This window comes from Mytilus edulis, unplaced genomic scaffold (genome assembly GCF_963676685.1).
Source record: "Mytilus edulis unplaced genomic scaffold, xbMytEdul2.2 SCAFFOLD_1176, whole genome shotgun sequence".
NCBI lineage: Eukaryota > Metazoa > Mollusca > Bivalvia > Mytilida > Mytilidae > Mytilus > Mytilus edulis.
In genome coordinates, this window is record NW_027268648.1 from 1,453 (window position 1) to 25,482 (window position 24,030).

Here is a 24,030-nt window from a genome sequence, read left to right on the forward strand (position 1 = left end):
GACATATTTTGTGTTCATACCATAAAAACTTCTAAAAAAATGCAAATCATGTTTAATGTCATGACACATTAAAAGAGTGCTATTCATTAAAAATGTGCAAATTATATACGTTAATGTTCTATAGTTACTTATAACAGAAGGAAGTCCATATGAAGATGCTAAACATGGAATACAGAAAATATTCATTGAGTTCTGTAAGGACAAATGAAGGAATGACTAATTTTGTTTCTGTCTATAAAGAAACGTAGAAGCGGGTCATTTTGATGTATGCACTACATTTTTTTCGAGTTATTTCGAAAAGGTAGAAAATTTATTGCAGTAGTTTCTTGTAATTTAATTCTTAATTCCATTTTAAACCAGGGTAAATAATGAAAAAGCGTAGATGACGTCACGTCACGTTCACATAACAAAACTATGTCTATGAGGTGATAAACAAAACTGCGTCAGCCAATCAGAAGACTCGTTTCATCTAAAATTAAGCTTTTTAACAATAAATCTAAATACATTTAGCATGTATCAACGCCGAAAAGAGTACATACCTTTCATTTAAACAATATTTTTCAATTATGCATACAGTTTAGCAAGGCCTCCAGATTTATATTGTGATTGTGCTATTTCAATTTTAAGTACACGTTTTGTCCCTGTTCATGTATCTGTCAGTATTTCGTCGTCTTCTGCATCTGATAAAAAAGTTAATGTATGTAAATAAAGCTTATTCGCAGTTTGAAATTGAAACAAAAACAATCAAATTGATTAAAAGAAAGTTTGTTATAAGTACTCATGATCAGTCAGCTGTTTTCATCGATTTTCATTTTTTTTTATCAAAATTGTGGTTGTTACTTACTTTTCTTTAATTGCTATTTAGTTCTTCTTGTCAATCACCACATGTGATGGTCTGTTAAAAATAATTTATAATTTGTAGAACCATGCGCATTTTTTTCTCACAAAAAGAGTATTGCTACTAACATTTTTTTTAAGAGGAGTAAAATGTACCTCTGACGAGTTTTTTCATGTAATTACACATGTTGTAATATTGAACTAGTTAAACTTGATCAGCATACCTCAACAAAACTAAATCTACTGAGTTAATGTACAGGTCAATCTGAAGTTATATATTTTCTATATTGATTATACTGTGTTGTTTATTTGCTGTCTCACCAAGGCAACACATACCAATATTCAATGTATTTGCTTTATGAGTTGTATAAAATACGACTTACCTGATACATTATCCAATCTTATGTAGATCTCTAAGTTCGATATCAGCATATCAATAGAAACTGGCTTGCCTTCAAATCTGCTTATTCGGAAAAAATTTTTGTTTGCTGATTGTTCTAGGACGAACTGTCTATCTTTTATTGATTAATCAACATATTTCTTTTTTTATCTTTTTGACTTCTTTTGTAGTTTCATTTCTATGTTGTCTTGACTTGACTTCCAAAGCCCTTATACAAAGATGGCATTTAATAATTCTCCTTTTCTCTTCCGGTTGTGAACACAGATAATACAATTTTTAAATTTAATTTGTTTAAAATATATAGCAAAATTTCTGAACAGAAAATAATAGTGGTGTTTATCTCGCGAAAAAACAAAATGATCGTCAAAAAGATTGCAACCAAAAAAATAAATAGACTTGTGACAATTCTGCATTTATTGGTATCAAGTTGATTAATATCAAACCAAGCAGAAATAACGTCAAAGTATTTTTTTGAAAAAAATGCAGTTTTAAATTAAATATATAGGAAAATACCTCATGTGACGAATACTTATGGCCACACTCTGTATTAGGCAAAAATTTAAGGTAACAAATTATTGTAAAAGTCTTTAGATGTGTAGTGTGTTGTAGCATAAGATCACATAATTACTGCATCGACGCAATGGTATTTTTCAAAGAAAATGAAAATGAGTAAAGAAACCGATATTGATTTCGATATATAAATAGCACACCAGTATACAATTCAACTGATGACTGTTCAAAAAATTTGACACACGATGATTGCTATATCATTGTTATAAACGTAGACGTGTTTTGTATCAAACTTTTCTCTTCTTTAATTTGAGAAGCAATTTTATCAAAAGGATGTTCTTTTCGTTAATGTTTTGTATGGGGACAGTTTTGTGCTGGTTTTGTACAATTATCGATGGTTATTAGACGATATATAGGTTATATGTCTCTATAGTTCATTGTTCTCCCACATCGTACGGAATACCACATGCGTTATCTGTTAATACATACATTGAGTTATCTGTTTTTATAATTAGACTTTACGTAGATGGTATAACGTTGTTTGTAACGGAGCTGATGAAAGAACTTTGTGTATTGGAAGCTTTAGTTCAAATATATTTAATTTACGTGAAATGGGAAATATGTTATAATAATCCCTTTTCACTTTGCGTGTGCAAGTGCTGCTTGTAGCGGAATTAGCCTGCTCTTTTTTCAAAATCTACAAGGGTGTGTTTTGTGTGCAAGAGATACGGCTCTCTCTTAACACGGGTAAGCCCTTTAACGCCCCCTTCCGACGGACTAACATAATTTCCTCAACACCATACTCGCAAATGGTGTCATGGGAGAGCCGAAAATTCAGCTCGTGAATTTTTTATCCCGGGACGGGAGTTGAACCAGGAACCTGTGTGTTAGTAGTCCAATGCCCACATCACAAAACCACGGTTCTCTAAGGAGCTTCCAAACATAAACAATTCTTTCTCCAACATTGTGTGTAGCAAACAGAACGTGTCTTCAAATTGAAGTCATTCTCTACAATTTTCAAATGCTTTCGAGCAAACGAGGACACGTTTTTTTTATAATCAGGATGTACCACGAAGTGTTCTTATGACTTCTTTTTTTGTTGAGGATCAGAATACGAGAATTGAAGGCCGCCATATAATATAGAACTGTGAACCGAATGATGATGGCGTAAAGTTTTAAAGCAATAACTTCAATTCTACTGTTAGGTACCAATGTTTCAAAAATGCATACCACTGTATATAGATTTAAATGGCAGATACTAGTATGTGATGCAGGGGTGTCTATCATTTTTGTAAATTATATACAGCTCAATAAAATGACAATAGTGCTTAATCTTACATTTGAAATGATTAAGTAGTTCTATTACGACTTGTCATCTTTTGATAATATTTATTTAAATTTTAGGCAGCAAACTTGTTTTCGAACCAAATTTCAACAAGGCAAAATGCAACTATAACAGATATCAACCATTCCCATTCTCTACTGACGGAAGTAGTGATTGTGTGTATCAAAAGTCATTGTGTAATGAAGAGGGTCAATTCGTTTATTATAATGGAACTTTTAGAAACAACACAAGATGCGGATGCGACTTTTTACACGGATTCACATTTGTAACAAAGCCTAAAAACAATTGCTTTTGTATTCCATCCGAAGAAGACTGTTCTTGTTATAGAATTACCTGTAATGACAGAGGTAAATATATCACAAAGGTACTTACACACTACATTACTGGTGTCAGTGTGTTCAAATCTGGATAATACATGAACTAGCGCCTAAAATTGATAGTTAAGATTGTTATTGTTTAATGCATACTACTTAAAAAATGTATTCCAAATTATCTAATCGACAAAACATATGTATTAAACGTCGACAAATGAAAATAAAATATACAAATGTTACACAATATAGCCAACAACAATTTCAGTTGACAACAATAAATTTAAGCTTTTTTATACATACTACATGCATATGTATGTTTTACCTTTTATAGTATATTACATCGGATTGCACATGATTAATGTAAACTCTTGAATGTTTGTTTGTACAACGATAGGATTGAAACGCAGATCGTTTTTCGGTTAATTAGTGTAAAACAGAACATATTTTCATTAGAAACCGCACTTAGACTATGACATAGGTTTTCTCTAAAAGATGTGAGATAATACGAATGGGATAATTGCTGCAATTAAATATGGTTACATATGTGTCATTTATTAAACAGAAGTCATTAACAAAGTTATTACTTGTAAACGAAAGGATTCCCGATTTTATCATGTTTATACTTATTACTAACGCAATGCATGACCTATATTATATCTGGGTTTCATCATCTAATAATGGGTTCTTGAGTGATCTTATCCATATCATACTGTCCGATTGTGAATAAATATATAAACTGCTCTTTCAATTCATTCAATAACATGTTATTGTTTTAAATTTAAAACTGCAAAGATTGGTCTATTGGGATTAAGAATAATTTGTCCGGATAAGGTGACATGTCTTCTATCCGACTGCAAACCTATAAACTAGCACGTTACAAATGCGACTCGGTGCATCGTTCTAGTACAAATCTCATCCTGAATATATATTTTAATTTGCTACTGAACGTTAGACAACCATTCATCATCATCATCATCATCATCATCATCATCATCATCATCATCATCATCATCATCATCATCATCATCATCATCATCATCATCATCATCATCATCATCATCATCATCATCATCATCATCATCATCATCATCATCATCATCATCATCATCATCATCATCATCATCATCATCATCATCATCATCATCATCATCATCATCATCATCATCATTATCTTTGTAATTCTTAACACAGATACCCATTGCCACGAAGACGTTGCTGCTTTATTGAATACATCATGTTCAGATATTATCGCATCACTGTAAGTACTTTACAAACGACAAATATATTTCATATGTTCAAGCTGTGTACACATACATGGCTGTATATCATCCAAAAAAATGCGCAGTGTTTAATCTATTAATATAGTTATTTCCCCCAAAATGACAAGTTATGAAAATGCTACATGTAATTCGTATTTAAAATCCTCTACGATATACCTACATGGAAATGTATCGTATTATCTTTGTCCGTGCTTAATGAAGTGCATAATAACGGACTATGTTTTACAAATCATATAATCTAAAGTATGCTTAACAACGCTGCATTGTATATGTAGATCTCAAACATTTGGCTCAGTTGTTAATATCGGTGACTGTCTTTCATGTTTATTTCCCTATCAATTATATTAGCTCAGATTAGATTGGTGCTTTTTTTAAATGAGGTTGGAAGATGGATTCATGAAGCCATATAGTTCAGATGGTAGTTATTTTAAGTAAGTTATCAAAACCATTTCAAGTAGAATTATAAATTAGAAACAACTTTTGAACAAATATTGCTACGAACGAATTTAACGTGCGTTCACGGATTGTACATTTATCAACATTCTAGGCAGTACCTTTGAAAACAAAAATATGATATAATCCCATGGAAAACATTAGCAAGTATCTATCAATCAATTCATTATTTAAACAGGTTTCCAGAAAACGATCCGTCAGTAGGAGACAGTCAACGCAGATCGACAGTTGGTATAGATTACTATAATAAAGGTATATACCTATCCAGGTTCATGTGTTATGGCTTTAACGGCATTATTTTAACTTCCACATCGATAATTAAATAAAATAATAGAAAGATTAATCCTAGAATATAATAGTTTCCATAAAAAAAATTACAGGGTTTTGATTTTTAGAAATGTTGGTTTGCTTAAAATAAAAATCTTATTTTTCTACAAAATAGTGCATGTGTATCTTCTAAATTATAACTTAAACTATTGCATTGATTCGGATGCACCAAGCTCATAAAGTGTCAATTTTATTTCTATCAAGTTAAACAAAAAATGTAGTTTCTGTATGTTTGATTTCGTGGTGTTGCCAACATCTGCATACAATCCTTTCAATTAATTGAACACAAGTTGGTTTCCGTATTGAAAAAGTATTTCGTTACCATAATTCTGCTAAATACTACTCTTGTCTTATCAATAATTATAAAAACCAACCTTGATATTAAAAATAAAAACCATTTAGACCTTAAACATGTATGCCAAACAACTCAACTAATTTACTTATACACATGTTATAGTCCAGTCAATCTAGCATAAATTTGACCCCAACCCAAAAGTAATTACAACAGAAGATTTTTAAGTTTTAATCTTTAGAATTATACCCCAAATATACTCAGAAAAAAGTCCCATAAAATCTAACTTGTAGAAGACAAAAAAAATCACCATTTAAAATTCCTATGGAGATTTGCATTGAAAAGGGAGATAATTCTTGCAAAAAAGGCAGAAATATCAATTACAATTGACACAAAATTATAACTGCACCGCTTCTATTCATCAGAATGTATTGATTCTTGATTATTTAGCAGTCTTTAGAGTATAGCAAACAACTCTAAAGGTGTTTTCATATCTTTTATCAAGCAATCATCTAGATTTTGTAATTCATTAGTTGACCTTTTATTGAATTTTTCAGCATGTCACGGCAAAGAACCTCAAATTTAATAAAAATAATAAAGCATGTATTCTTCTTTTTGTGGTTTAAAGTTTCTTTAGATAAGTAAATTGCTAAAAAAAACAATATACAGATATTAACAATACCAAATCTTCACATTTGTTTTTCAAAATGGTCACAAAGCTTCAATTTGGCAATTTCTTTAATGGAAAATGCACGAAAAACATAAAACTACCCATAACACTTCGGATTTGTACATTTCATGAGCAGAAGATTAAATAAAATTTAGTCAAATACAAACGTACAAGCCCATCAAAGTATCATACTTTACATAAATTTCAAGCAAAACAACCAAAAACTGACCCAAAAAGACTAATTTTTGCAAGAGTTATCTCCCCTTCCAATGTTAATTTCCAAAGGAAATTAGAAATGCTGATTTTGAGTTTTCCTCAAGTTTGATTTAATGGGACTTTTTTCTATGTATATAAAGGGCATAATGTTATATAGATTAGAACTAAAACATTTTCTGTTGCAATTAGTTTGAGGTTAAATCTTAGTTTGACTGGACTATTATTGACGAACGTGAGTTAAACAAAATGCAGAGGATTTACTAATTTTGCAAACAACATATCGAAACAAACATTTATGTTTCGTCTTCTTTGTACACATAAGTGTCAAGTTAACAGGAAATAGCAAACACGAAATTATAATGCATTAACATTGTAAATTCTCAAAAGATGTACGAAATACCGCTGAGCATCCTGTCATCTTTTTAAAATTGTCTTCCAGTCCTATGTTTTTTTTTTACATGCAGGTATTTATACTTACAAAAATAGTTAATTCATGGTTTAACTTTAAATATTGATATATTTTATTTCAACGTCCACTGTATGTGTCTGATTACACATATGTTCAACCTACAATTCTTCATTAAAATGATTGTTCATTCTTATTGTCAACTATATTTACATTTATTCTCACATTTATACTCTGCCTCAATCAGAGTTTAACATCTATAAATATAATATCAGATTATATATAAACAATTTTTGTTACAGGCATACCTCATTGTAGCTATATTACTGTGGTAGTACTGATGACGCTTATTAGTATCGCAGTTTTGATAATATATAGTAAGTACATAATGAAATTTCATAAAAGTACAACTAGAAATATACTCTCGCTGGATTTCGGGATATCATCGCTGCGATAAAGAACCATCGGTGCCGTCGGCTGTTAACCTTTTTTGTTTGTTTGTTCTGGTAAGTCTCTTTGACATTTTCCCCATTTACATTCAAAGTAAAATAGTCTTTGCTAATTCATTTATTTCGCAGAGTACATTGAAAAATAACAAAAAAGACAATCAATATTTTCAAGAAGATCTTACCCTATCCGATCTAAAGTTGATGTAAAAATATGGGTACGCAAATTAACCATCACAAATAAGTTAAACGATTCGATATGTCTTAAGTCTCACGAAACATTTTTTAGCAGTCTTAGATAATTATAAAACAGTAAGGTTATCTAATCTGTTATTAGACTGATTGTGCCCTGTTCCTGATTTAGTCATTTCTACTCAGTGGATATTTTTCGGTAACCGTTATAACGTTTATTGGGGTTCGTGTTGCTCAGTATTTAGTTTCTAAGTTGTGTTTAGTGAACTATTGTTTTTGTGATGGTTTTCATTTTTAGCCATGGCGTTGTCAGTTTACTTTCGACTAATGAGTTTCAATGTCCCTCTGGTAACTTTTGCCTCTCTTTTATATACTGCACTGTGATAAGTTGTGATCATTGAAGTTTCAAGGAGTTACTTCAACTGTCTGGCGGCTGTCGGAAACAATAACGCATCCGCTTAACATTTGTAGAATCGAATAAGATTAACATTCTGTTATAATCCAAAGTAACAATAAGAACAAAATATCTTTTGTTAATACTTTTTAAAGGAGTAGGTTAGTTAAGAGCCCTTTTTGGCCCTAAAATATAGCAGTTTTACAAAATTGTTAAAATGTGAACTATAAACTATTATTAGAAAGTTTTTAGGGTTTTAGCATCATTAAAAAATGCTTAATTATTGAAATTTTCGCACTTTTAGTATTTGAGTTAAATTTTAGACGGTTTCCGTCTTTAACAAATGTGGCCGCATTTGTGTTCAATCTTTATATTTAAATTTGTTTTAAAGTTGTATTTGATGATAATACATACCATGTAAAACGGTTGAGGCTGAACACGGATGCGGCCACCTTCGTTTTTGACAAAAACCATTTGAAAAGTGACATATCATGGCATATTTAATAGATTTTTTTTTATATTTAAGCTTGAATTTCAGTCTTAAATGACTAAATGTAATTGGATTAAAGTAGACACTCAAGTGTTTATAAAGTGTCCAAAGTCTTTGTTCAGATGAACCTGAAATTAGGGCCTTCTCCTTTACCAGGAACGAGGAATACTATAGAAATGATGTTGTGGTATCATTTTTAATGAGACACTTATCCTTTCAATTTGCAAGGGACATGTACAAGGAAAATGACAAACAGAAAGACACACTTATGCTTCATATTTAAAGATGAGCAAACTCTTTTACATATCACTGCGTTAGTTCATATTTATTTCACTGACGAAAACATTTTGATACGTTCTCTGAATATGTACATTGATAACATGACATTGATGGGCACACGCTCCTTTAATGATGTAAGCACTCTACGTGTGATACAATCACATTCCCTTACACAGGACCTTGCACATGTTACAGATGCTTTACACTGATGAATGTGTTTTGTTTTCAGTTTTGATAACCGATCAATGTGAGTCTTCTTTTTATTCATTTTTAGTTTACTGTTGTGCATTTGAAATAAAAAGTTTTTTCTTTATAAAATACAAGTAATTACTCTTTATGAAATACTTAAATTCACATTAAAACTTAACTTAAGCGAACATCTGTTCCAATACGAAAAAAAAAATTCTCAGATAAAGCCTTTTAACTTTTTACTGACTTGGAATGTCATTAAATATTTGTTTACTGTAAAGATCTATGACCTAACACTTCAGTATTCACTGATGAGGAAGGTGATAATATATATTTACGCTAATATATCGTTGTTATGTTGTGGTTCTATAATGCTTACATTTCTTTTTCAGTATATTTTTGTCAAGAAATTTTCCAATGAGTCATTTATTAAATTAAACATACTGTGGATTCATTTTTATTCGTATGGCACTAATTTTCGTTGGTCTCCAGGGTACAGGTGAACCACGAATTTTAATGTTCAACGAATGACACATTTTTTATAGGTTTTGCATGAAGAGATTGGTGAAACCAAGAAATAAAATATCTTCGACAATGTTTTCCCCAATCCAATAAAATTTATACCCACGAAAATAAATCAATCCACAGTAATTAAGATACTGTAAACTATATACCTTCTCACAATCACAGGGAATTATATATATTTTTGGCTTTTAAATATTTTATTTGAGCGATGCTAATAAGGTAAATAGGAAACATCGGTTACATTACATAGGGTGCCTTTAATTTGTATATACGCAAGCTTGATGACTCACATTTTTTTCATGCTATACCGGAAATCTTTTTCCTGTTGTCAGCATGTTACTTACATGCGCGAGTACAAAACACAAAGTTGTGCTGTATATAAATTTCTGACGTAGTTTGATATTTGATTTGATGACTCTATTTGATGATTCCAAACAACACTGTCTCATTTTGAAATGTGAAGCCAATGGCTGCAAAATTTGTGTTCAATCCACTAGCAAGTTAAATAAAAACACAGATTTAACCAGCAATTACGATAATCTGAATTGTTGATTTAAAATTTGTGTCTACGGATAAGAGTGTAACCCGTTGCGGATTGGTATATGTCGGTGAAATGGAAGGAAGGGTAAACAAACGCATATATGCGGCCATAGATAAAAAATCAACCACATAGTAAGCGACACTCTTTTCCAGCATTTTAATCAGCCTGATAATTCAATCGTTTCTATTAAAGTTCGCATTTTTTTTTAAATATACCACAGGACAAATAATTGTCAACTTACATCGCCTCTCCGTAGACAAAAAGAGGACTACTGGATTCGACAATTTGGAACTGCGACACCATATGGTTGCAATGACAAAATTGATTGCATAGGTGTTCTATCTAGGTCTCCGTGTAACTCAGTGAATCTGATGAATATTTTCAACGCAACTGATGTATGATGTCTCTATAAATTATTTACTGCCATCTTTACAAAAGCCGTTAGGTATATATCACATTCGCTTACATATTCCTTTGCAAACAAATGTCTCGATGGCATCAATTTTGGCATTATCCTTCATCATTACTTAATTCAATCGAACATACCTTCCTATCTTAAAGATCAGTCATTTAATTTTATTTCTTATACCTGTACAAATCAAATTGCAACTAAAATTTTCAATTACAACACGTTGTGAAGGATCTGAATGTTGACGACTTCAATTCTTAACCTCTTGATTGCACCTGTGTTATTTCAAAATTCACATGTAATCTGTCTTGTCACGTTTTAGCAGGTGGTCCCTACATTGTTACCGACACTTCCCTGCAAAATGTGTAATCTAAAATTCCGAAAACTTATGAGCATGAATCCATCAAATGAAAACACAACTTAAAAATTTTTCAGTCAATGATTATGTCAGACAATTGGCTAAACGGAAGAAAGAAGACGTAGAAACTCTTTCCGAATGGATTAAGGTTGTGCGGTCGAGGATACAAATCACAAATAAATACTGAATGGGTCTGTCAAATGGTGCAAGACACTTATCCTACCCCCATGACAAATATGATATTATCCCCGCAGATAAAGCCGGAAACAAGATAGTTTGTGTGTGAAAATCTCATTACCTTAACTACTTGGTAAATGAATTCGGTATTGACAATTCAGTTGGAAATTTAACATATACCCCACGACACTTAACAAAGACGAAAACCTTGATAGTCACATGACTTTACTGTGTTATGTTCCTTCGAAATATCTAACAAAGAGGCAGAACTGAATCGTCCATCACTGTATTTGATACTTAAACTAAATAGGTGCCCTTACACAAAACGGTATATTTCCGATTCTTCAAAGTGCTGCACGAAAGTACTTTCCAATTGTTTAACACTAATTATTAGCAAGCAAAGCCGGGCTTCAATGTTATTGTAAAACTGCATATTCTAGAGGTACCGTAAATCAGATGTGGAAACTAACTAAGTCTTGTAATAGTATAAACAAATTGACTTTTCTAAACTATACACACGTATTCCCTATTCCAAACTAAAAGATAAATGTATTGCTTTGTTTCATAAAAAAAGAATGGCCAAAATAGGAACAAATATTTTATCTGAGGGAGGGACGGATAAAACCCGCTATCAAAATCACTGATTCAAACAACAAATTCTTTGAAACTGACATAATTAAAATGCTTGAATTCTTGAATGACAACATATTGGTTTCGTTTGAAGGACATGCTTTTCAACAATCTATCGGAATTCCCATAGGAACCGATTGGAACCCCCGACTTTTTACTTTATTCGTGCGAGGCTGGGTTCCTTTATGAACTTCTTAGAAAGGAAGAAAAGAAGTTAGCAATATCCTCTTACTTTAATTTTCGCTTTATAGATGATGTTCACTCACAAAATATTTTCAATTTTTATTTACTTTGTCGAACGTATCTGTCCCGGCCATCGAACTAGATATAAAGGACACAACAGACGCTGTTAAGTATGTCTCATATCTTGACACACATCTTAAATGTGACAATGCAGGTTGGTTGACAAAATCATTAAAACTAAAACGAGGTCAGCTTCTCATGTTTGAACTTTACATTTCTATTTAGAATAATTGGGAAAGGAAATGGGGAATGTGTCAAAGCGACAACAACCCGACCATAAAGCAGACAACAGCGGAAGGCCACCAATGGGTCTTCAATGTAGCGAGAAACTCCCGCACCCGGAGGCGTCCTTCAGCTGGCCCCTTAAAAAATATGTTTACTAGTACAGTGTTAATGGACGTCATACTCAACTCCAAAACATTTGAGCAGCAACTGCATATGAAGTATATATTTCCCAATTGAAACAACATTTCCGAGCTTGTATTTACTCTCACGATTTTCTTGATAGAGGGATGCTGTTCAAAAGGAAGCTTTAAAACCAATAGTTCCAAATTGTGAAGTTGAAGTCACCCCTTTGTTAATTTTACGGAAGCCATCACGAGTTTTTTTACCGTTGTGGAATATCCGTTTTACGATATGTTCCTTGTGTCTTTATTACAATCATTATCCCTTTTCGTTAATATGAACTACCGAATTATACTTTTTACAGAATAAAATTTACCGGCTTTGTAATAACATGAGCGACACAATGGGTGCAACATATGGAGCAGGATATGTTTACTCTTCCAAAACAACAGAATTCACTCTAGTATTTAGTGCAAGGTGTTCTTGTTGTTCAGTCTCTAAAATTAGCAAAGACCCATCAAAACAACATTTGATACAAAAATTTAACAATACTTTTAGATATTTGGATGATATATTGGCTCTCAATAATGACGACTTCAGTATGTATACTAAAGAAATTTATCCTGTAGAACTTACTTTGAATAAAGCTAATGATAACAATGACCACTGCCCTTTCCTCGATCTTGATATCTATATCATAAACGGGAAGCTTAATACAAAAATTTATGATAAAAGAGATGATTTTTCATTTCCTATTGTTAATTATTCATTTTAAGATGGTGACGTTCCCTTGTCATCATCTTATGGTGTTTATATATCTCAACATGTACGATTCGCTCGTGTATGTAGCAACGTATTAGATTTTAGCGAGAGGAATTTATGTACTACTGAAAAATTATTACACCAGGGTTTTCGATATCACAAACTGGTCAAAACATTTACTAAATTTCATCACTGGTATAAAGAAATAATTCGGAAATATAACTCAACATGCAGACATCTTATACGTTCAGGTATTTCACATCCAATTTTTTTATGGAAATATTCTTTATAAAGCACAAAAATGTCAGTATTCTCCTCAGAAACTAACAAAACCTTTAAATAGACTTATTAGAAGGGGATATAGTTACGATACTGTTGTCAGGTCATTAAAGATGGCATATTTTGGTTTTAATATTGATTCACTGATAGGGTCTTTGCATCAGAACTAAACACATGCATTTCTAAAAAACAGTTGTTGGCATGACACGGGTTATGTTCTTCTCATATATTTTATGATAGTATGATACTAAACCCATAACGGGAGGGATTGTACCTGATATTCATATGATGAAGACATAATCTTTCAATCAGTTTAATTGAGGTCTGGAGCTAACTAGTTAACTGCAAGTAGTCTGTTGTTATTTATGTATTATTGTCATTTTATTTATTTTCTTTTGTTACATCTTTAGACATCGGACTCGGACTTCTCTTGAACCGAATTTTAATGTGCGTATTGTTATTCTTTTACTTTTCTACATTGACTAGAGGTATAGGGGAGGGTTGAGATCTCATAAACATGTTTAACCCCGCCGCAATTTTGCGCCTGTCCCAAGTCAGGAGCCTCTGGCCTTTGTTAGTCTTGTATGATTTTAAATTTTAGTTTCTTGTGTATAATTCGGAGTTAAGTATGACGTCCATCATCACTGTACTATTATGCTTATTTTTTAAGGGCCAGCTGAAGGACACCTACGGGTGCGGGAATTCTCGCTACATTGAAGACCCATTGGTTGCTTTCGGCTGTTGGCTGCTCTATAGTCGGGTGGTTGTCGCTTTGACATATTCACCATTTCCTTTCAATTTGATTTAGTTTCCTATGTTGTGTATTGTGTACTTTTATTTGTCTGTTTGATTTTTTGTCAAGCCTGCAACTTTTGTTGCAGAAATATCGACATAGGTATAGTGATGCGACGACAGCGTTAGCTCACTTCTTAAAAGCTTTATATTTTAGAAGGTGGAAGACCTGGATTTTTCATACTTTGTATATAAAATCGAAAATGGAAATGGGGAATGTATCAAAGAGACAACAACCCGACCATAGAAAAAACACTTCAATGTAACGAGAAATTCGCCCACCCGGAGGTGTCCTTCAGCTGGCCCCTAAACAAATATATACTAGTTCAGTGATAATGAACGCCATACTAATTTCCAAATTGTACACAAGAAACTAAAATTAATTGCCTCATGTTGCGGACTTTCCATCAGTCATATGTCCAATGTCCTTGACCTCATTTTCATGGTTCAATGACTACTTGAAAAAAAAGTTAAGATTTTTTGAAATGTTAAATTCTCTCTTATTATTAGTAGTAGGATAACTATATTTGGTATGTCCTCATGCCCGTCAGACAGTTTTCACTTGACCTCGACCTCATTTCATGGATCAGTGAACAAGGTTAAGTTTTGGTGGTCAAGTCGATATCTCAGATACTAAAAACAGTAGGTCTAGTATATTATGTGTATGAAAGGACCGTAAGGTGTACATGTCCAACTGACAAGCGTCATCTGGCCTTGACCTCATTTTTATGGTTCAGTAGTTATAGTTAAGTTTTTGTGTTTTGGTCTGTTTTTCTTATACTTTATGCAATAGGTCTACTATATTTGGTGTATGGCATGATTGTAAGGTGTACATGTGTAGCTGATATGTGTCATCTGACCTTGACCTCATTTTAATGGTTCATTGGTCAAGGATAAGTTTTTAGTCTTTTTTCCAAGACTATGCAATAGGTCAACTACACTTAGTTTATGGAAATATTTTATGATTTATATGTCATTCGCGCATGTTTTATTTCACCTTGACCTCATTGTCACGGTTCATTGCTAAGTGTTAAGTATTTGTGTTTTAGTCTGTTTTTCCTCATTTATAAGAAATAGGTCAACTATATTTGTTGTATGGAAGAATTGTTAGCGATACAAGTCTGCCTTGCATGGTTCATCTGACCTTGACCTGATTTTCATGGTTCATTGATCAATGTTTAGTTGTCTTAGTTAATGTTGAGTATGTGACAAGTGTAATGAAGCTTTATATTAAGAACTATCAATATAATATTATAATATCAATGATTAGCAAAGAAGGCGAGATATTTCAGCGTGTGCACTCTTGTTCTTTTTTAGCCATGACGTTGTCAGATTATTTTCGATCTTTTAGTTTGAATGTTTTTCAGGTTTCATTCGCCCGTTGTAATCTATTCAAAACAAACATTTTCTATTCAGAATAGTACGTACGGGTTGTTGTTTTTCAAGAGAGTATTGCACACCATTGATCAATATTAGAATATTTGTAGAATAGAAAAACGATATGTTGATAATGAAAGGCATAAAAGAAAACAAGTTGAAGGAATTATCTTTATTTAATCTGAATCGTCTCTTGACTGATCTCCGATGGGAATTATTTATGTGGAGAAAAAAATTGGATGATTGTATTTTATATATTTGTTTTAGATGTCTCCCTTTTAATATGTCAAAAATAAAAAAAATAAATATCTGGGAGAGACGTTTGGATGTATCGATCAATACCATAATATCAAACTTTGTATTTATAATTATAATTCAAAAATTGTAGTGACTATCACAGTGAAAAAAGGAAAGGAAGCTAACGCTATAGATGGCATCAAAGAATTGGTCTTAGAATGCGAAATTGATGTTCCGTGTTCTTGTATAGTAAGGTCAATAGAATGGTACAAAGATATCACTGAATGCAGTAGTGATCCAACAAAATATGACATGAATAAGAAAGTACCAAAGCTGACTTTTAAAACGGTAGATCAAAATGTTGTCGGCTATTACAAATGTGTTGTTGATACTATATGTACACGGCATATAAGTAAAAATATGCGTGTATTTTATGGTAAGTTATTTATATGATGTGTGTATGTGTGTGTGTGGGTGGGGGGTCTAAACTATACCTTTGCGAAGACAATTCAAGTGATTGAAATTGAAAAAGGAAATGTTTAGTTAACTTAGAGTTGATGCATGTTTTATGTCACCACGAGCTGTTTCCTGCCTGATTTTTAATCTGAATGAATATGTATTATGCATATATATTCATGACTTTGGAAATCACGGCCGTCACTCGGCTATTCGAGTAGTCCAAATAATTATGACGTCTTGAAAGGCTATTATATTATTTTTCTTTGACGCCTTACTTAAAGCGTCAAATAAAAAAAAATATAATAGCCTTTCAAGACGTCATAACTATTTGGACTACTATTCGAGAGTTTGATCGGTTAATCTACATTGAGGATGTGGCTTTATGGGCGGTTGGTCTGTTGATTGGGTTGGGTTAAGTCTGTTAATCAGGTGTAATCCAGAATATAATTGCAATGTCAGTATGCTTCATTAAATAACTTTTTAAATATATTTTTATCATACAAACTATTTTGATTTATGAGTTTGACTGTCCCTCTTTCGTGTTTGCCGAAACAATTTAGTGTACTGAATCCAGCGGTGAAACTATTTTCTTTTCTAGCATCGATATACGATTTACAAAATGAAAAGACGGTTCCTCATCAATAAATGTATACACATTATACTTACATAGAATAACAAGTTGGTTAAGTTCACTTAGATACAATATTTTGAACATCGCAAAAAGACAGGCATTTTGTTTGCTACCCATATATATAATGAATCCATGCATATTCCAGCGGCTAGTCCACATCGCGCTATACTAGTATTGAAGTGACATACCTTCAACAAAATACAAAAAAGAGGCAAAAGAAATAAAAGTTCAGTAGGATACTGTTGAACCGTATTGTCATTTTTTCTACTCAAGTACATCTCATTTTTAACTTTTGCAATGAGAGAATATAAAGGTAGCAAAAGTAGTGCCGTGGCTAAATTACTCGTAACTGACTCAATTTAAATAGTTCAATCCTTTAGAGACTATATTCCATAATATTCACTAAATGGTGGTATTACTCACGTTATATTACAATTATCAGTTACTTACATTGATGTCAATTACTTTTTAGAACCAAAGTACTATAATATTTTTTTGTCCTTTAAATGATACTTAAAATGTTTATGTTTACCTTTTAATTAAAAAGTTGCTAATCGTATAAGCATCAATGTCCATTTAATTTTACTGAAAACTGCGCATTCTATGAAAGGTTTTTTTAATGGTGGAAAATGTTTCATATAGATATAATTTTGGCAAACACTTTTCTTTTTTTGATTTGGTTCTTATAATAGGCCAACAACCTGTATATTTAGCAGAGTTTAACATTGAATTGTGTTTACCTTTTACTCTGAAGAGACGTATAACCGACCCGATTAACAGACCAACCGCCTATATAGCCTTTATTTTGATTAACCAATCAATCGAGGTTAGCCGAGTGACGGCCGTTTAAATATAATTTTATTTTTATATATTAATCAGTTGAATTCATTTCTGACCTTTGTTGCCATAGTATTATATAATGATCGTGAGTCACATTGTAAAGAACAACCTGACATAGTGTAAGTTAATGTATCCAGATTTGATGATAAGTCGATCATCTAAGGACATTTTTTCTTATTTTTTTTCTATATACTTAGCTTTGATTTTTAATTACCATGTATTGTCAAGCTTGGAAACTCATAATTGTTTTTCTGTAACTCAATGTACGATGCTGAACCCTCTGACCTCGTTTGTTTAAGGTCAAAATCACGTGATGCATAAATCGTTCTTCCCAATCAAATTGCTCTATTGTCAATTAGGTGATTTTTCTGTCTACAGCAATAACATAATGTGTTTGTGGTCTATTGCTTTAAAATAGTTTGCAATAATTTGGGGTTTTATTGAACAAGAAACCTCATTTTTGCCATCCCTTTCGACATCAATGGAATTTTGAATGACTACCTACCTACCGTCATGATGGTCCGAAAATCGAACTTTTTATAATGAATTAAAAAAATTCTATGAAAAATAAATGTAAATTGCTTTTCATTAAGCTACTCTATATTCCTTCACAAAATTATGGCATGGGCATCGTTTTTTTCAGATAGTTTCCCTTTCATTTTTAATAAAAAGAGTAGAAAAACGTTTACTACATTAATTTTCTACGCTGGAAGTAGCGTCAATGCGTAGTTTTTCCTTGTCTTAAGTTCAAACACAAATACTGAACGAACTAATACGATGAAAGATTTTAGGCTTAGGTAGGATAAGGTAAGTTGAAATAACAATATTGTTTAGCAGTCAGTATAAAAGATTCAAACGTTTCTTGAATAATATTTTGTTGACAAATGTGTCTTTGAAGACCAAATAAATGATTTCAATATGGTTGTTTTAAATCTGACCCAATATATTTTAGAATTGCCAATAGTTACCATAACACAAAAAGTAATAGAAATACCAACATATGGAACAAATGTTGAATTAGCATGTGAAATTGAATCAGAATCTAATCTTATTTCCGTACATTGGTATAAAGAAAAGGATAATAGTATAGACTCCAAAAATAGAGAGAAATATGTCGTAAGAGACAACGGATTACATATACTCACTATCAAAGATGTCAAAAAGAGTGACATTGGATTTTATAATTGTGTGGCAAAAAATGAAAAAGGAACCAGTAAAAGTGAACCTATACAAGTAGTGTGGGGTAAGTCAATTACATATAAATCGAATTGTTTTCTGTTTCTAAAGCGCCGTCATGATTTGTCAATATTGAATGCATTTGATTTGCACATTTAATTTGAAATTGAGTAAATGTTTAGCTATAACGAAATGACAATGTGGTTCCGTTTTCTTTTTTGTAATTTTTTTCCACAGATCAGCTGTAAGGTCGTATAGAAATATAAAACAAATCAGCATTACTCATCATCTTGATGAAACGCAGCTTGATTGATTTTTTTTTCATAATCAACGAAAACATACTTTAATAAAATGTTACGAAACGTGTTACACTTTACAGGTAAGAGACAACGCCAGAGAGAAACATGCATATATTGGAAATTTTGTTCATCAAAATTTGTTGGATAAACGTGTTTTTGTATTGTGTGCACATGTTTTGATAGGAAATGACATTTATAAAAGTCATATTGGGTTATTATTAATTTTTGGTGTTTATTTGTATACATAATTGATCATTTTGATACGATGTAACAAAAGTATATAACTTTGTTTTTTCACTAAACAATTCTAAATTTGGTTACTTTGAGGGTTGCATCTATCCCATCGAATTGGAGATAAAGGATACTACAGATACAGTTAAGTCGGCTTCATATCTTGACTTACATCTAGAAATTGACAATGAGGGTCGTTGAAGACAAAACTTTACGACAAAAGAGATGATTTCAGCTTTCCAATTGTGAACTTTCCATTTCTAAGTAGCAACATTCCAGCAGCACCTGCATACGGGGTATATATCTCCCAATTGATACGATATTCCCGTGCATGCATTTCCTATCATGATTTTCTTGATAGAGGGTTACTGCTCACAAGGAAGCTATTAAACCAAGAGTTCCAAATGGTGAAGTTGAAATCATCCCTTCGTAAATTTTACGGACGCCATCACGAGTTGGTTGACCGTTATGGAATAACCGTTTCACAAATTATATCGGATATGTTCCTTACGTCGTAACTACAATCCCCTTCCCTTTCATGAATTTGACCTACCGAATTAGACTTTTTACCGGATTTGTAATCACATAAGCAAAACGACGGCTGCCGCATGTGGAGCAGGATCTGCTTACCCTTCCGGAGCACCTGAGATCACCCCTAGTTTTTGGTGGGGTTCGTGTTGTTTATTCTTCAGATTTCTATGTTGTGTCATGCGTACTATTGTTTTCTGTTTGTCTTTTTCATTTTTAGCCATGGCGTTGTCAGTTTGTTTTAGATATACGAGTTTGACTGTCCCTTTGGTATCTTTCGTCCCTCTTTTGTGGTGAAACTTATTTCCCTCCTCAGAGGTTGTTGCATGCATTTACGTGTGATGATCCATTCCTAGACACATTATAAGAGTGGGTCTCATTGGGGTCTAAAACGATTTTTTGGTATGCTTGACACATGTGACACCTGAAACTCAAATTAATATGCCGTGTAAACGGGAAAGGAAGTCAGCGGGGACACGGCAAAATACAAATTAAATCAGAATTGCTTACGTATATAGTGTAAGAGGGACACGGGATTCTGACAAAAAAGTAAACGGCATCCGGAATCAGAAACCCCGCTCCAATGAGACCCCCGTTAGAGGCAGTTGCAAATATTGTAGTCTAGAGGATTGGGCTATTCCAGAAATAATCAATACCCCCCTCCCCAAGATAAGGTAAATGTGATTTTGAAAAAAAATCATGGAAAATTTTGGATGCGGTTCTGAAAAAAATTCTGATATATCATGTAAGTCCAATAGAAGGCAAATAGATATATAAAAATATTCCATGGAAAGTTATGCTGTTGATTTAAAACAATTCTTGAAATTCAGAGTCATCCTTTAGAAGGCAACTATAAAAATTCCATGTAAAATCTAGGTGATAGTTGCTTTCAGTAAATCTAAGATTTAAACTTGTATGTATACCGGTAGATAATTTGGCAGGGCTAAAACCTAATATATATTTACACACTATACGTCATACTGATGGTTTGGGTTTTGCTCATTGTTGAAGGCCATATTATATTCTTCAATTGTCAATTTGTATCATTTGATCTCTGTTGCAGAGTTCTATTCCGAAAAAAAAAAATAATGTCTACTTAAGGAAGGCTATTTTGAATTTTCGCTTTGACACAGCCTTCCTGCTTCTATGTCAGCATGTGGAAAAAAGTCAAAATCGAAAATACCCACAGCAGATGGCATGACTATCTGGAGTAGTGGAGGGTTGTATTATTGGCAAATCTAATATGACGTGTCTCTTTCGCTTTGTGAACCAACCCATGCTCTAAATTAAATAAAATGTGTTTGCACATGCGTTTATTGACTTCTTCAGAATAATGAATTTTATCAAATTATCATGCACGTAATATATTTCCTAAACTTTAAAACACTTTCCAACTCTTAAATGGTGCACATGATGTTCCTATACATTTTTTATGACTGTTATGTCTTGCATTTCGAAATTGACATATTTGACCTAGATACAACAATCGTTCATGCTAGCTGTTCAAACTCCTTCCTCTGAAAAATCATAGTGCTAGCCATTTGCTTCTTTACAAACAAAAAGGGAGGTACATGGAAGAGCCTTCATAAACGCTTTTACACTTATAATTATTGGACATACAAATTACCTTAATTGTCCTATTCAGAATCGAAATAATTGATGCCGGCTATACTTAATTGTAGTTTTAACATGGGGAGGCATTATATTCGTGTTATGTTAGCCCTCACTATCGCCAGTTAATTCATCAGTGTTATTTTCCTCTGGTATGGATAATTGAAACTCTAAAAATATGTCTTGTGTCTTATTTTTTTTTGGACTAATTCTTATTTATAATTAAATGTGTATAAATTTTACTCCACAAATTCTGGACATTCTGAATATGATCTTAAATTTTCTTGACAAAGTCTTAATATTTGAATACTGTCTTGAAATTTCTTAACAGATTTTCGACATTCTTATTTGTTTTTCTCAGTATGGCTTGAAATATTTTAAAACTGCCTCAAGTTACCCATTTTAGTCAATTTGACTGGCAGCTTTCCAAACTGCAAAATCGAAATGCTGTTTGTCAGTAACTTTGACAAATATTCCAGATGAAAACAATTAATTAAACGTTTAATAAAAGAATAAATCAATATTAAACTACATTGAGGATCATTAAGGGTATTCCTACTTAGGGGCACCCAAAGGGTATCTTACTTTACAAAATTAATCCTTGATTTTTCAAAGTTCTAGTGTAGCGATAATTAAAATGAGTCTATAAGAGCAATAGAAAGTCATCAACAGGGCAGAATGTGTCAGGCGAAATTTGTACTGATGAGCTAGTGTCAAGACATCTTTAAGACCGTCAGAAATGTGTCGAGATATATTCAGACAGCTTTATGACTGTCATTAATGTGTCAAGATATATTTATACATTATCTAGAATGTCAAGAATATGTCAAGACATATTCAGACATTAATAATAATGTCATGAATATGTCAAGACTGATCGAGATATATTTAAGTCAGTCAAGAATTGGTTGAGACTAAACAAAACTTTTATCAGATGATACAGGAAGTGTCGAGAAATTTTAAGTCAATCTTGATACTGTCAAGACAATTGTCCAGAAAAATCATGAACTTGATTAGACAAATTCCTACTTTGTTAAGAATTTTTTTTAAATAATTCTGACAAATAAAGAATGTCGAGTAAAAATTCATGCAAATTCAGACAAAATCTGGTCTTTCCCGACTTTTTACTGTTATAGTGATAGGTGGCCTTCGGCTATTGTCTGCACTTTGGTCGAGTTGTAGTCATTTTGACACATCCCCCATTTTCATTTTCAATTTTATAAAGTAGTTGGTAAATAGTTTTGCAAAAATGATAATTTAACAAAATATTCAAATTTGCAACACAATAATGCAATCACTGAATTTCCAGATCTTAAAAAGAATATCATATTAGATACCTCTTTCTGCGTTTTTTAACTCATTAAAACTTTCAGATTGTCATTTAACAGCACCAAAAGAACTGATATTGAAAACACATGATCTCTTAGGTGGAGTTAGTCTCGAAAATATTCAATTGTTTCGGTGTTTAAAGCAGACAATTGCTGTGCATGCTTATCTTTTGTAATAAAGCACCCCTTTTCAAGAAGAAAAACTAAAATATTTATACAATTACCATCATTTGAAGAAGAAAAAAATCACAAAAAAATATGAGACAATCTTGAGTGTAACCTATAGGTTTCCTGGGTAAAGCAGTTACCATACTTTTACAGGGTCCAGAAATGATGTTTAACGACTACCGTTGTATCCCATTTTATTATGTTCGAATGGCTCTTGTTTTATCACTTGAATTAAATTTTGACCTTTGTTTCATCATATGATTATTACGAGTCACATTACGAAGAAACGGCCTAAATAGTGTTAGATAATGAACGTCGGAATATTTCCATTGCTAAGAAGTCAGCATAAAAGATTCACACGTTTTTCGATTTTGTGTTTATTGTAGGGAAAATTATATATTTTAAGAGCAACATCAAATTAAATTATTCCAATATGTTTGTTAAAAATCTTGTTTGGCTTGATAAATATTTTGATATAAGCGTCACTGATGAGTCTTATGTAGACGAAACGCGCGTCTGGCGTAATTAATTATAATCCTAGTACCTTTGATAACTACTTACCAAATATATATTTTAGCATCGCCAATAGTAAACATACAAAGAAATATAATAGAAATACCAGCATATGGAACAAATGTTGAATTAGCATGTGAAATTGAATCAGAATCTAATCTTATTTCCGTACAATGGTATAAAGGAAAGGAAAGTATAGATTCCAAAAATAGAGAGAAATATGTCGTAAGAGACAACGGATTACATATACTCACTATCAAAGACGTCATAAAGAGTGACATTGGATTTTATAATTGTGTGGCAAAAAATGAAAAAGGAACCAGTGAAAGTGAACCCATACTAGTGATTCTCGGTAAGTCAAATTATATAATTATCGTAAAAATGTTTATCGAATTATATGTGGATATTTGCATGAGGGGTCACTATGTGTCATCAAGCATGCCAGTTTTTAATCTGTAAATACTATCTGTAATGTGTTGTTCTTACGCCCGGGACGGGACGCATTATGGTATACCGTTGTCCGTCCGTCCG

General features: G+C 32.3%; 1 protein-coding gene across 1 annotated transcript; it reads left to right on the forward strand.

Moving 5' to 3' along the window:
* Positions 1 to 4,637: 4,637 nt before the first annotated feature.
* Positions 4,638 to 23,821, forward strand: LOC139508169 (fibronectin type III domain-containing protein-like; the record flags this gene model as incomplete). The annotated part of the gene is given in 6 exon segments (XM_071295917.1): positions 4,638 to 5,391; positions 7,353 to 7,427; positions 9,081 to 9,098; positions 15,867 to 16,151; positions 18,598 to 18,888; positions 23,564 to 23,821. Coding segments are annotated over 5 exon segments (889 nt in total), but the record flags the coding sequence as incomplete, so codon positions are not given.
* Between the last annotated feature and the right edge of the window lie 209 nt (positions 23,822 to 24,030).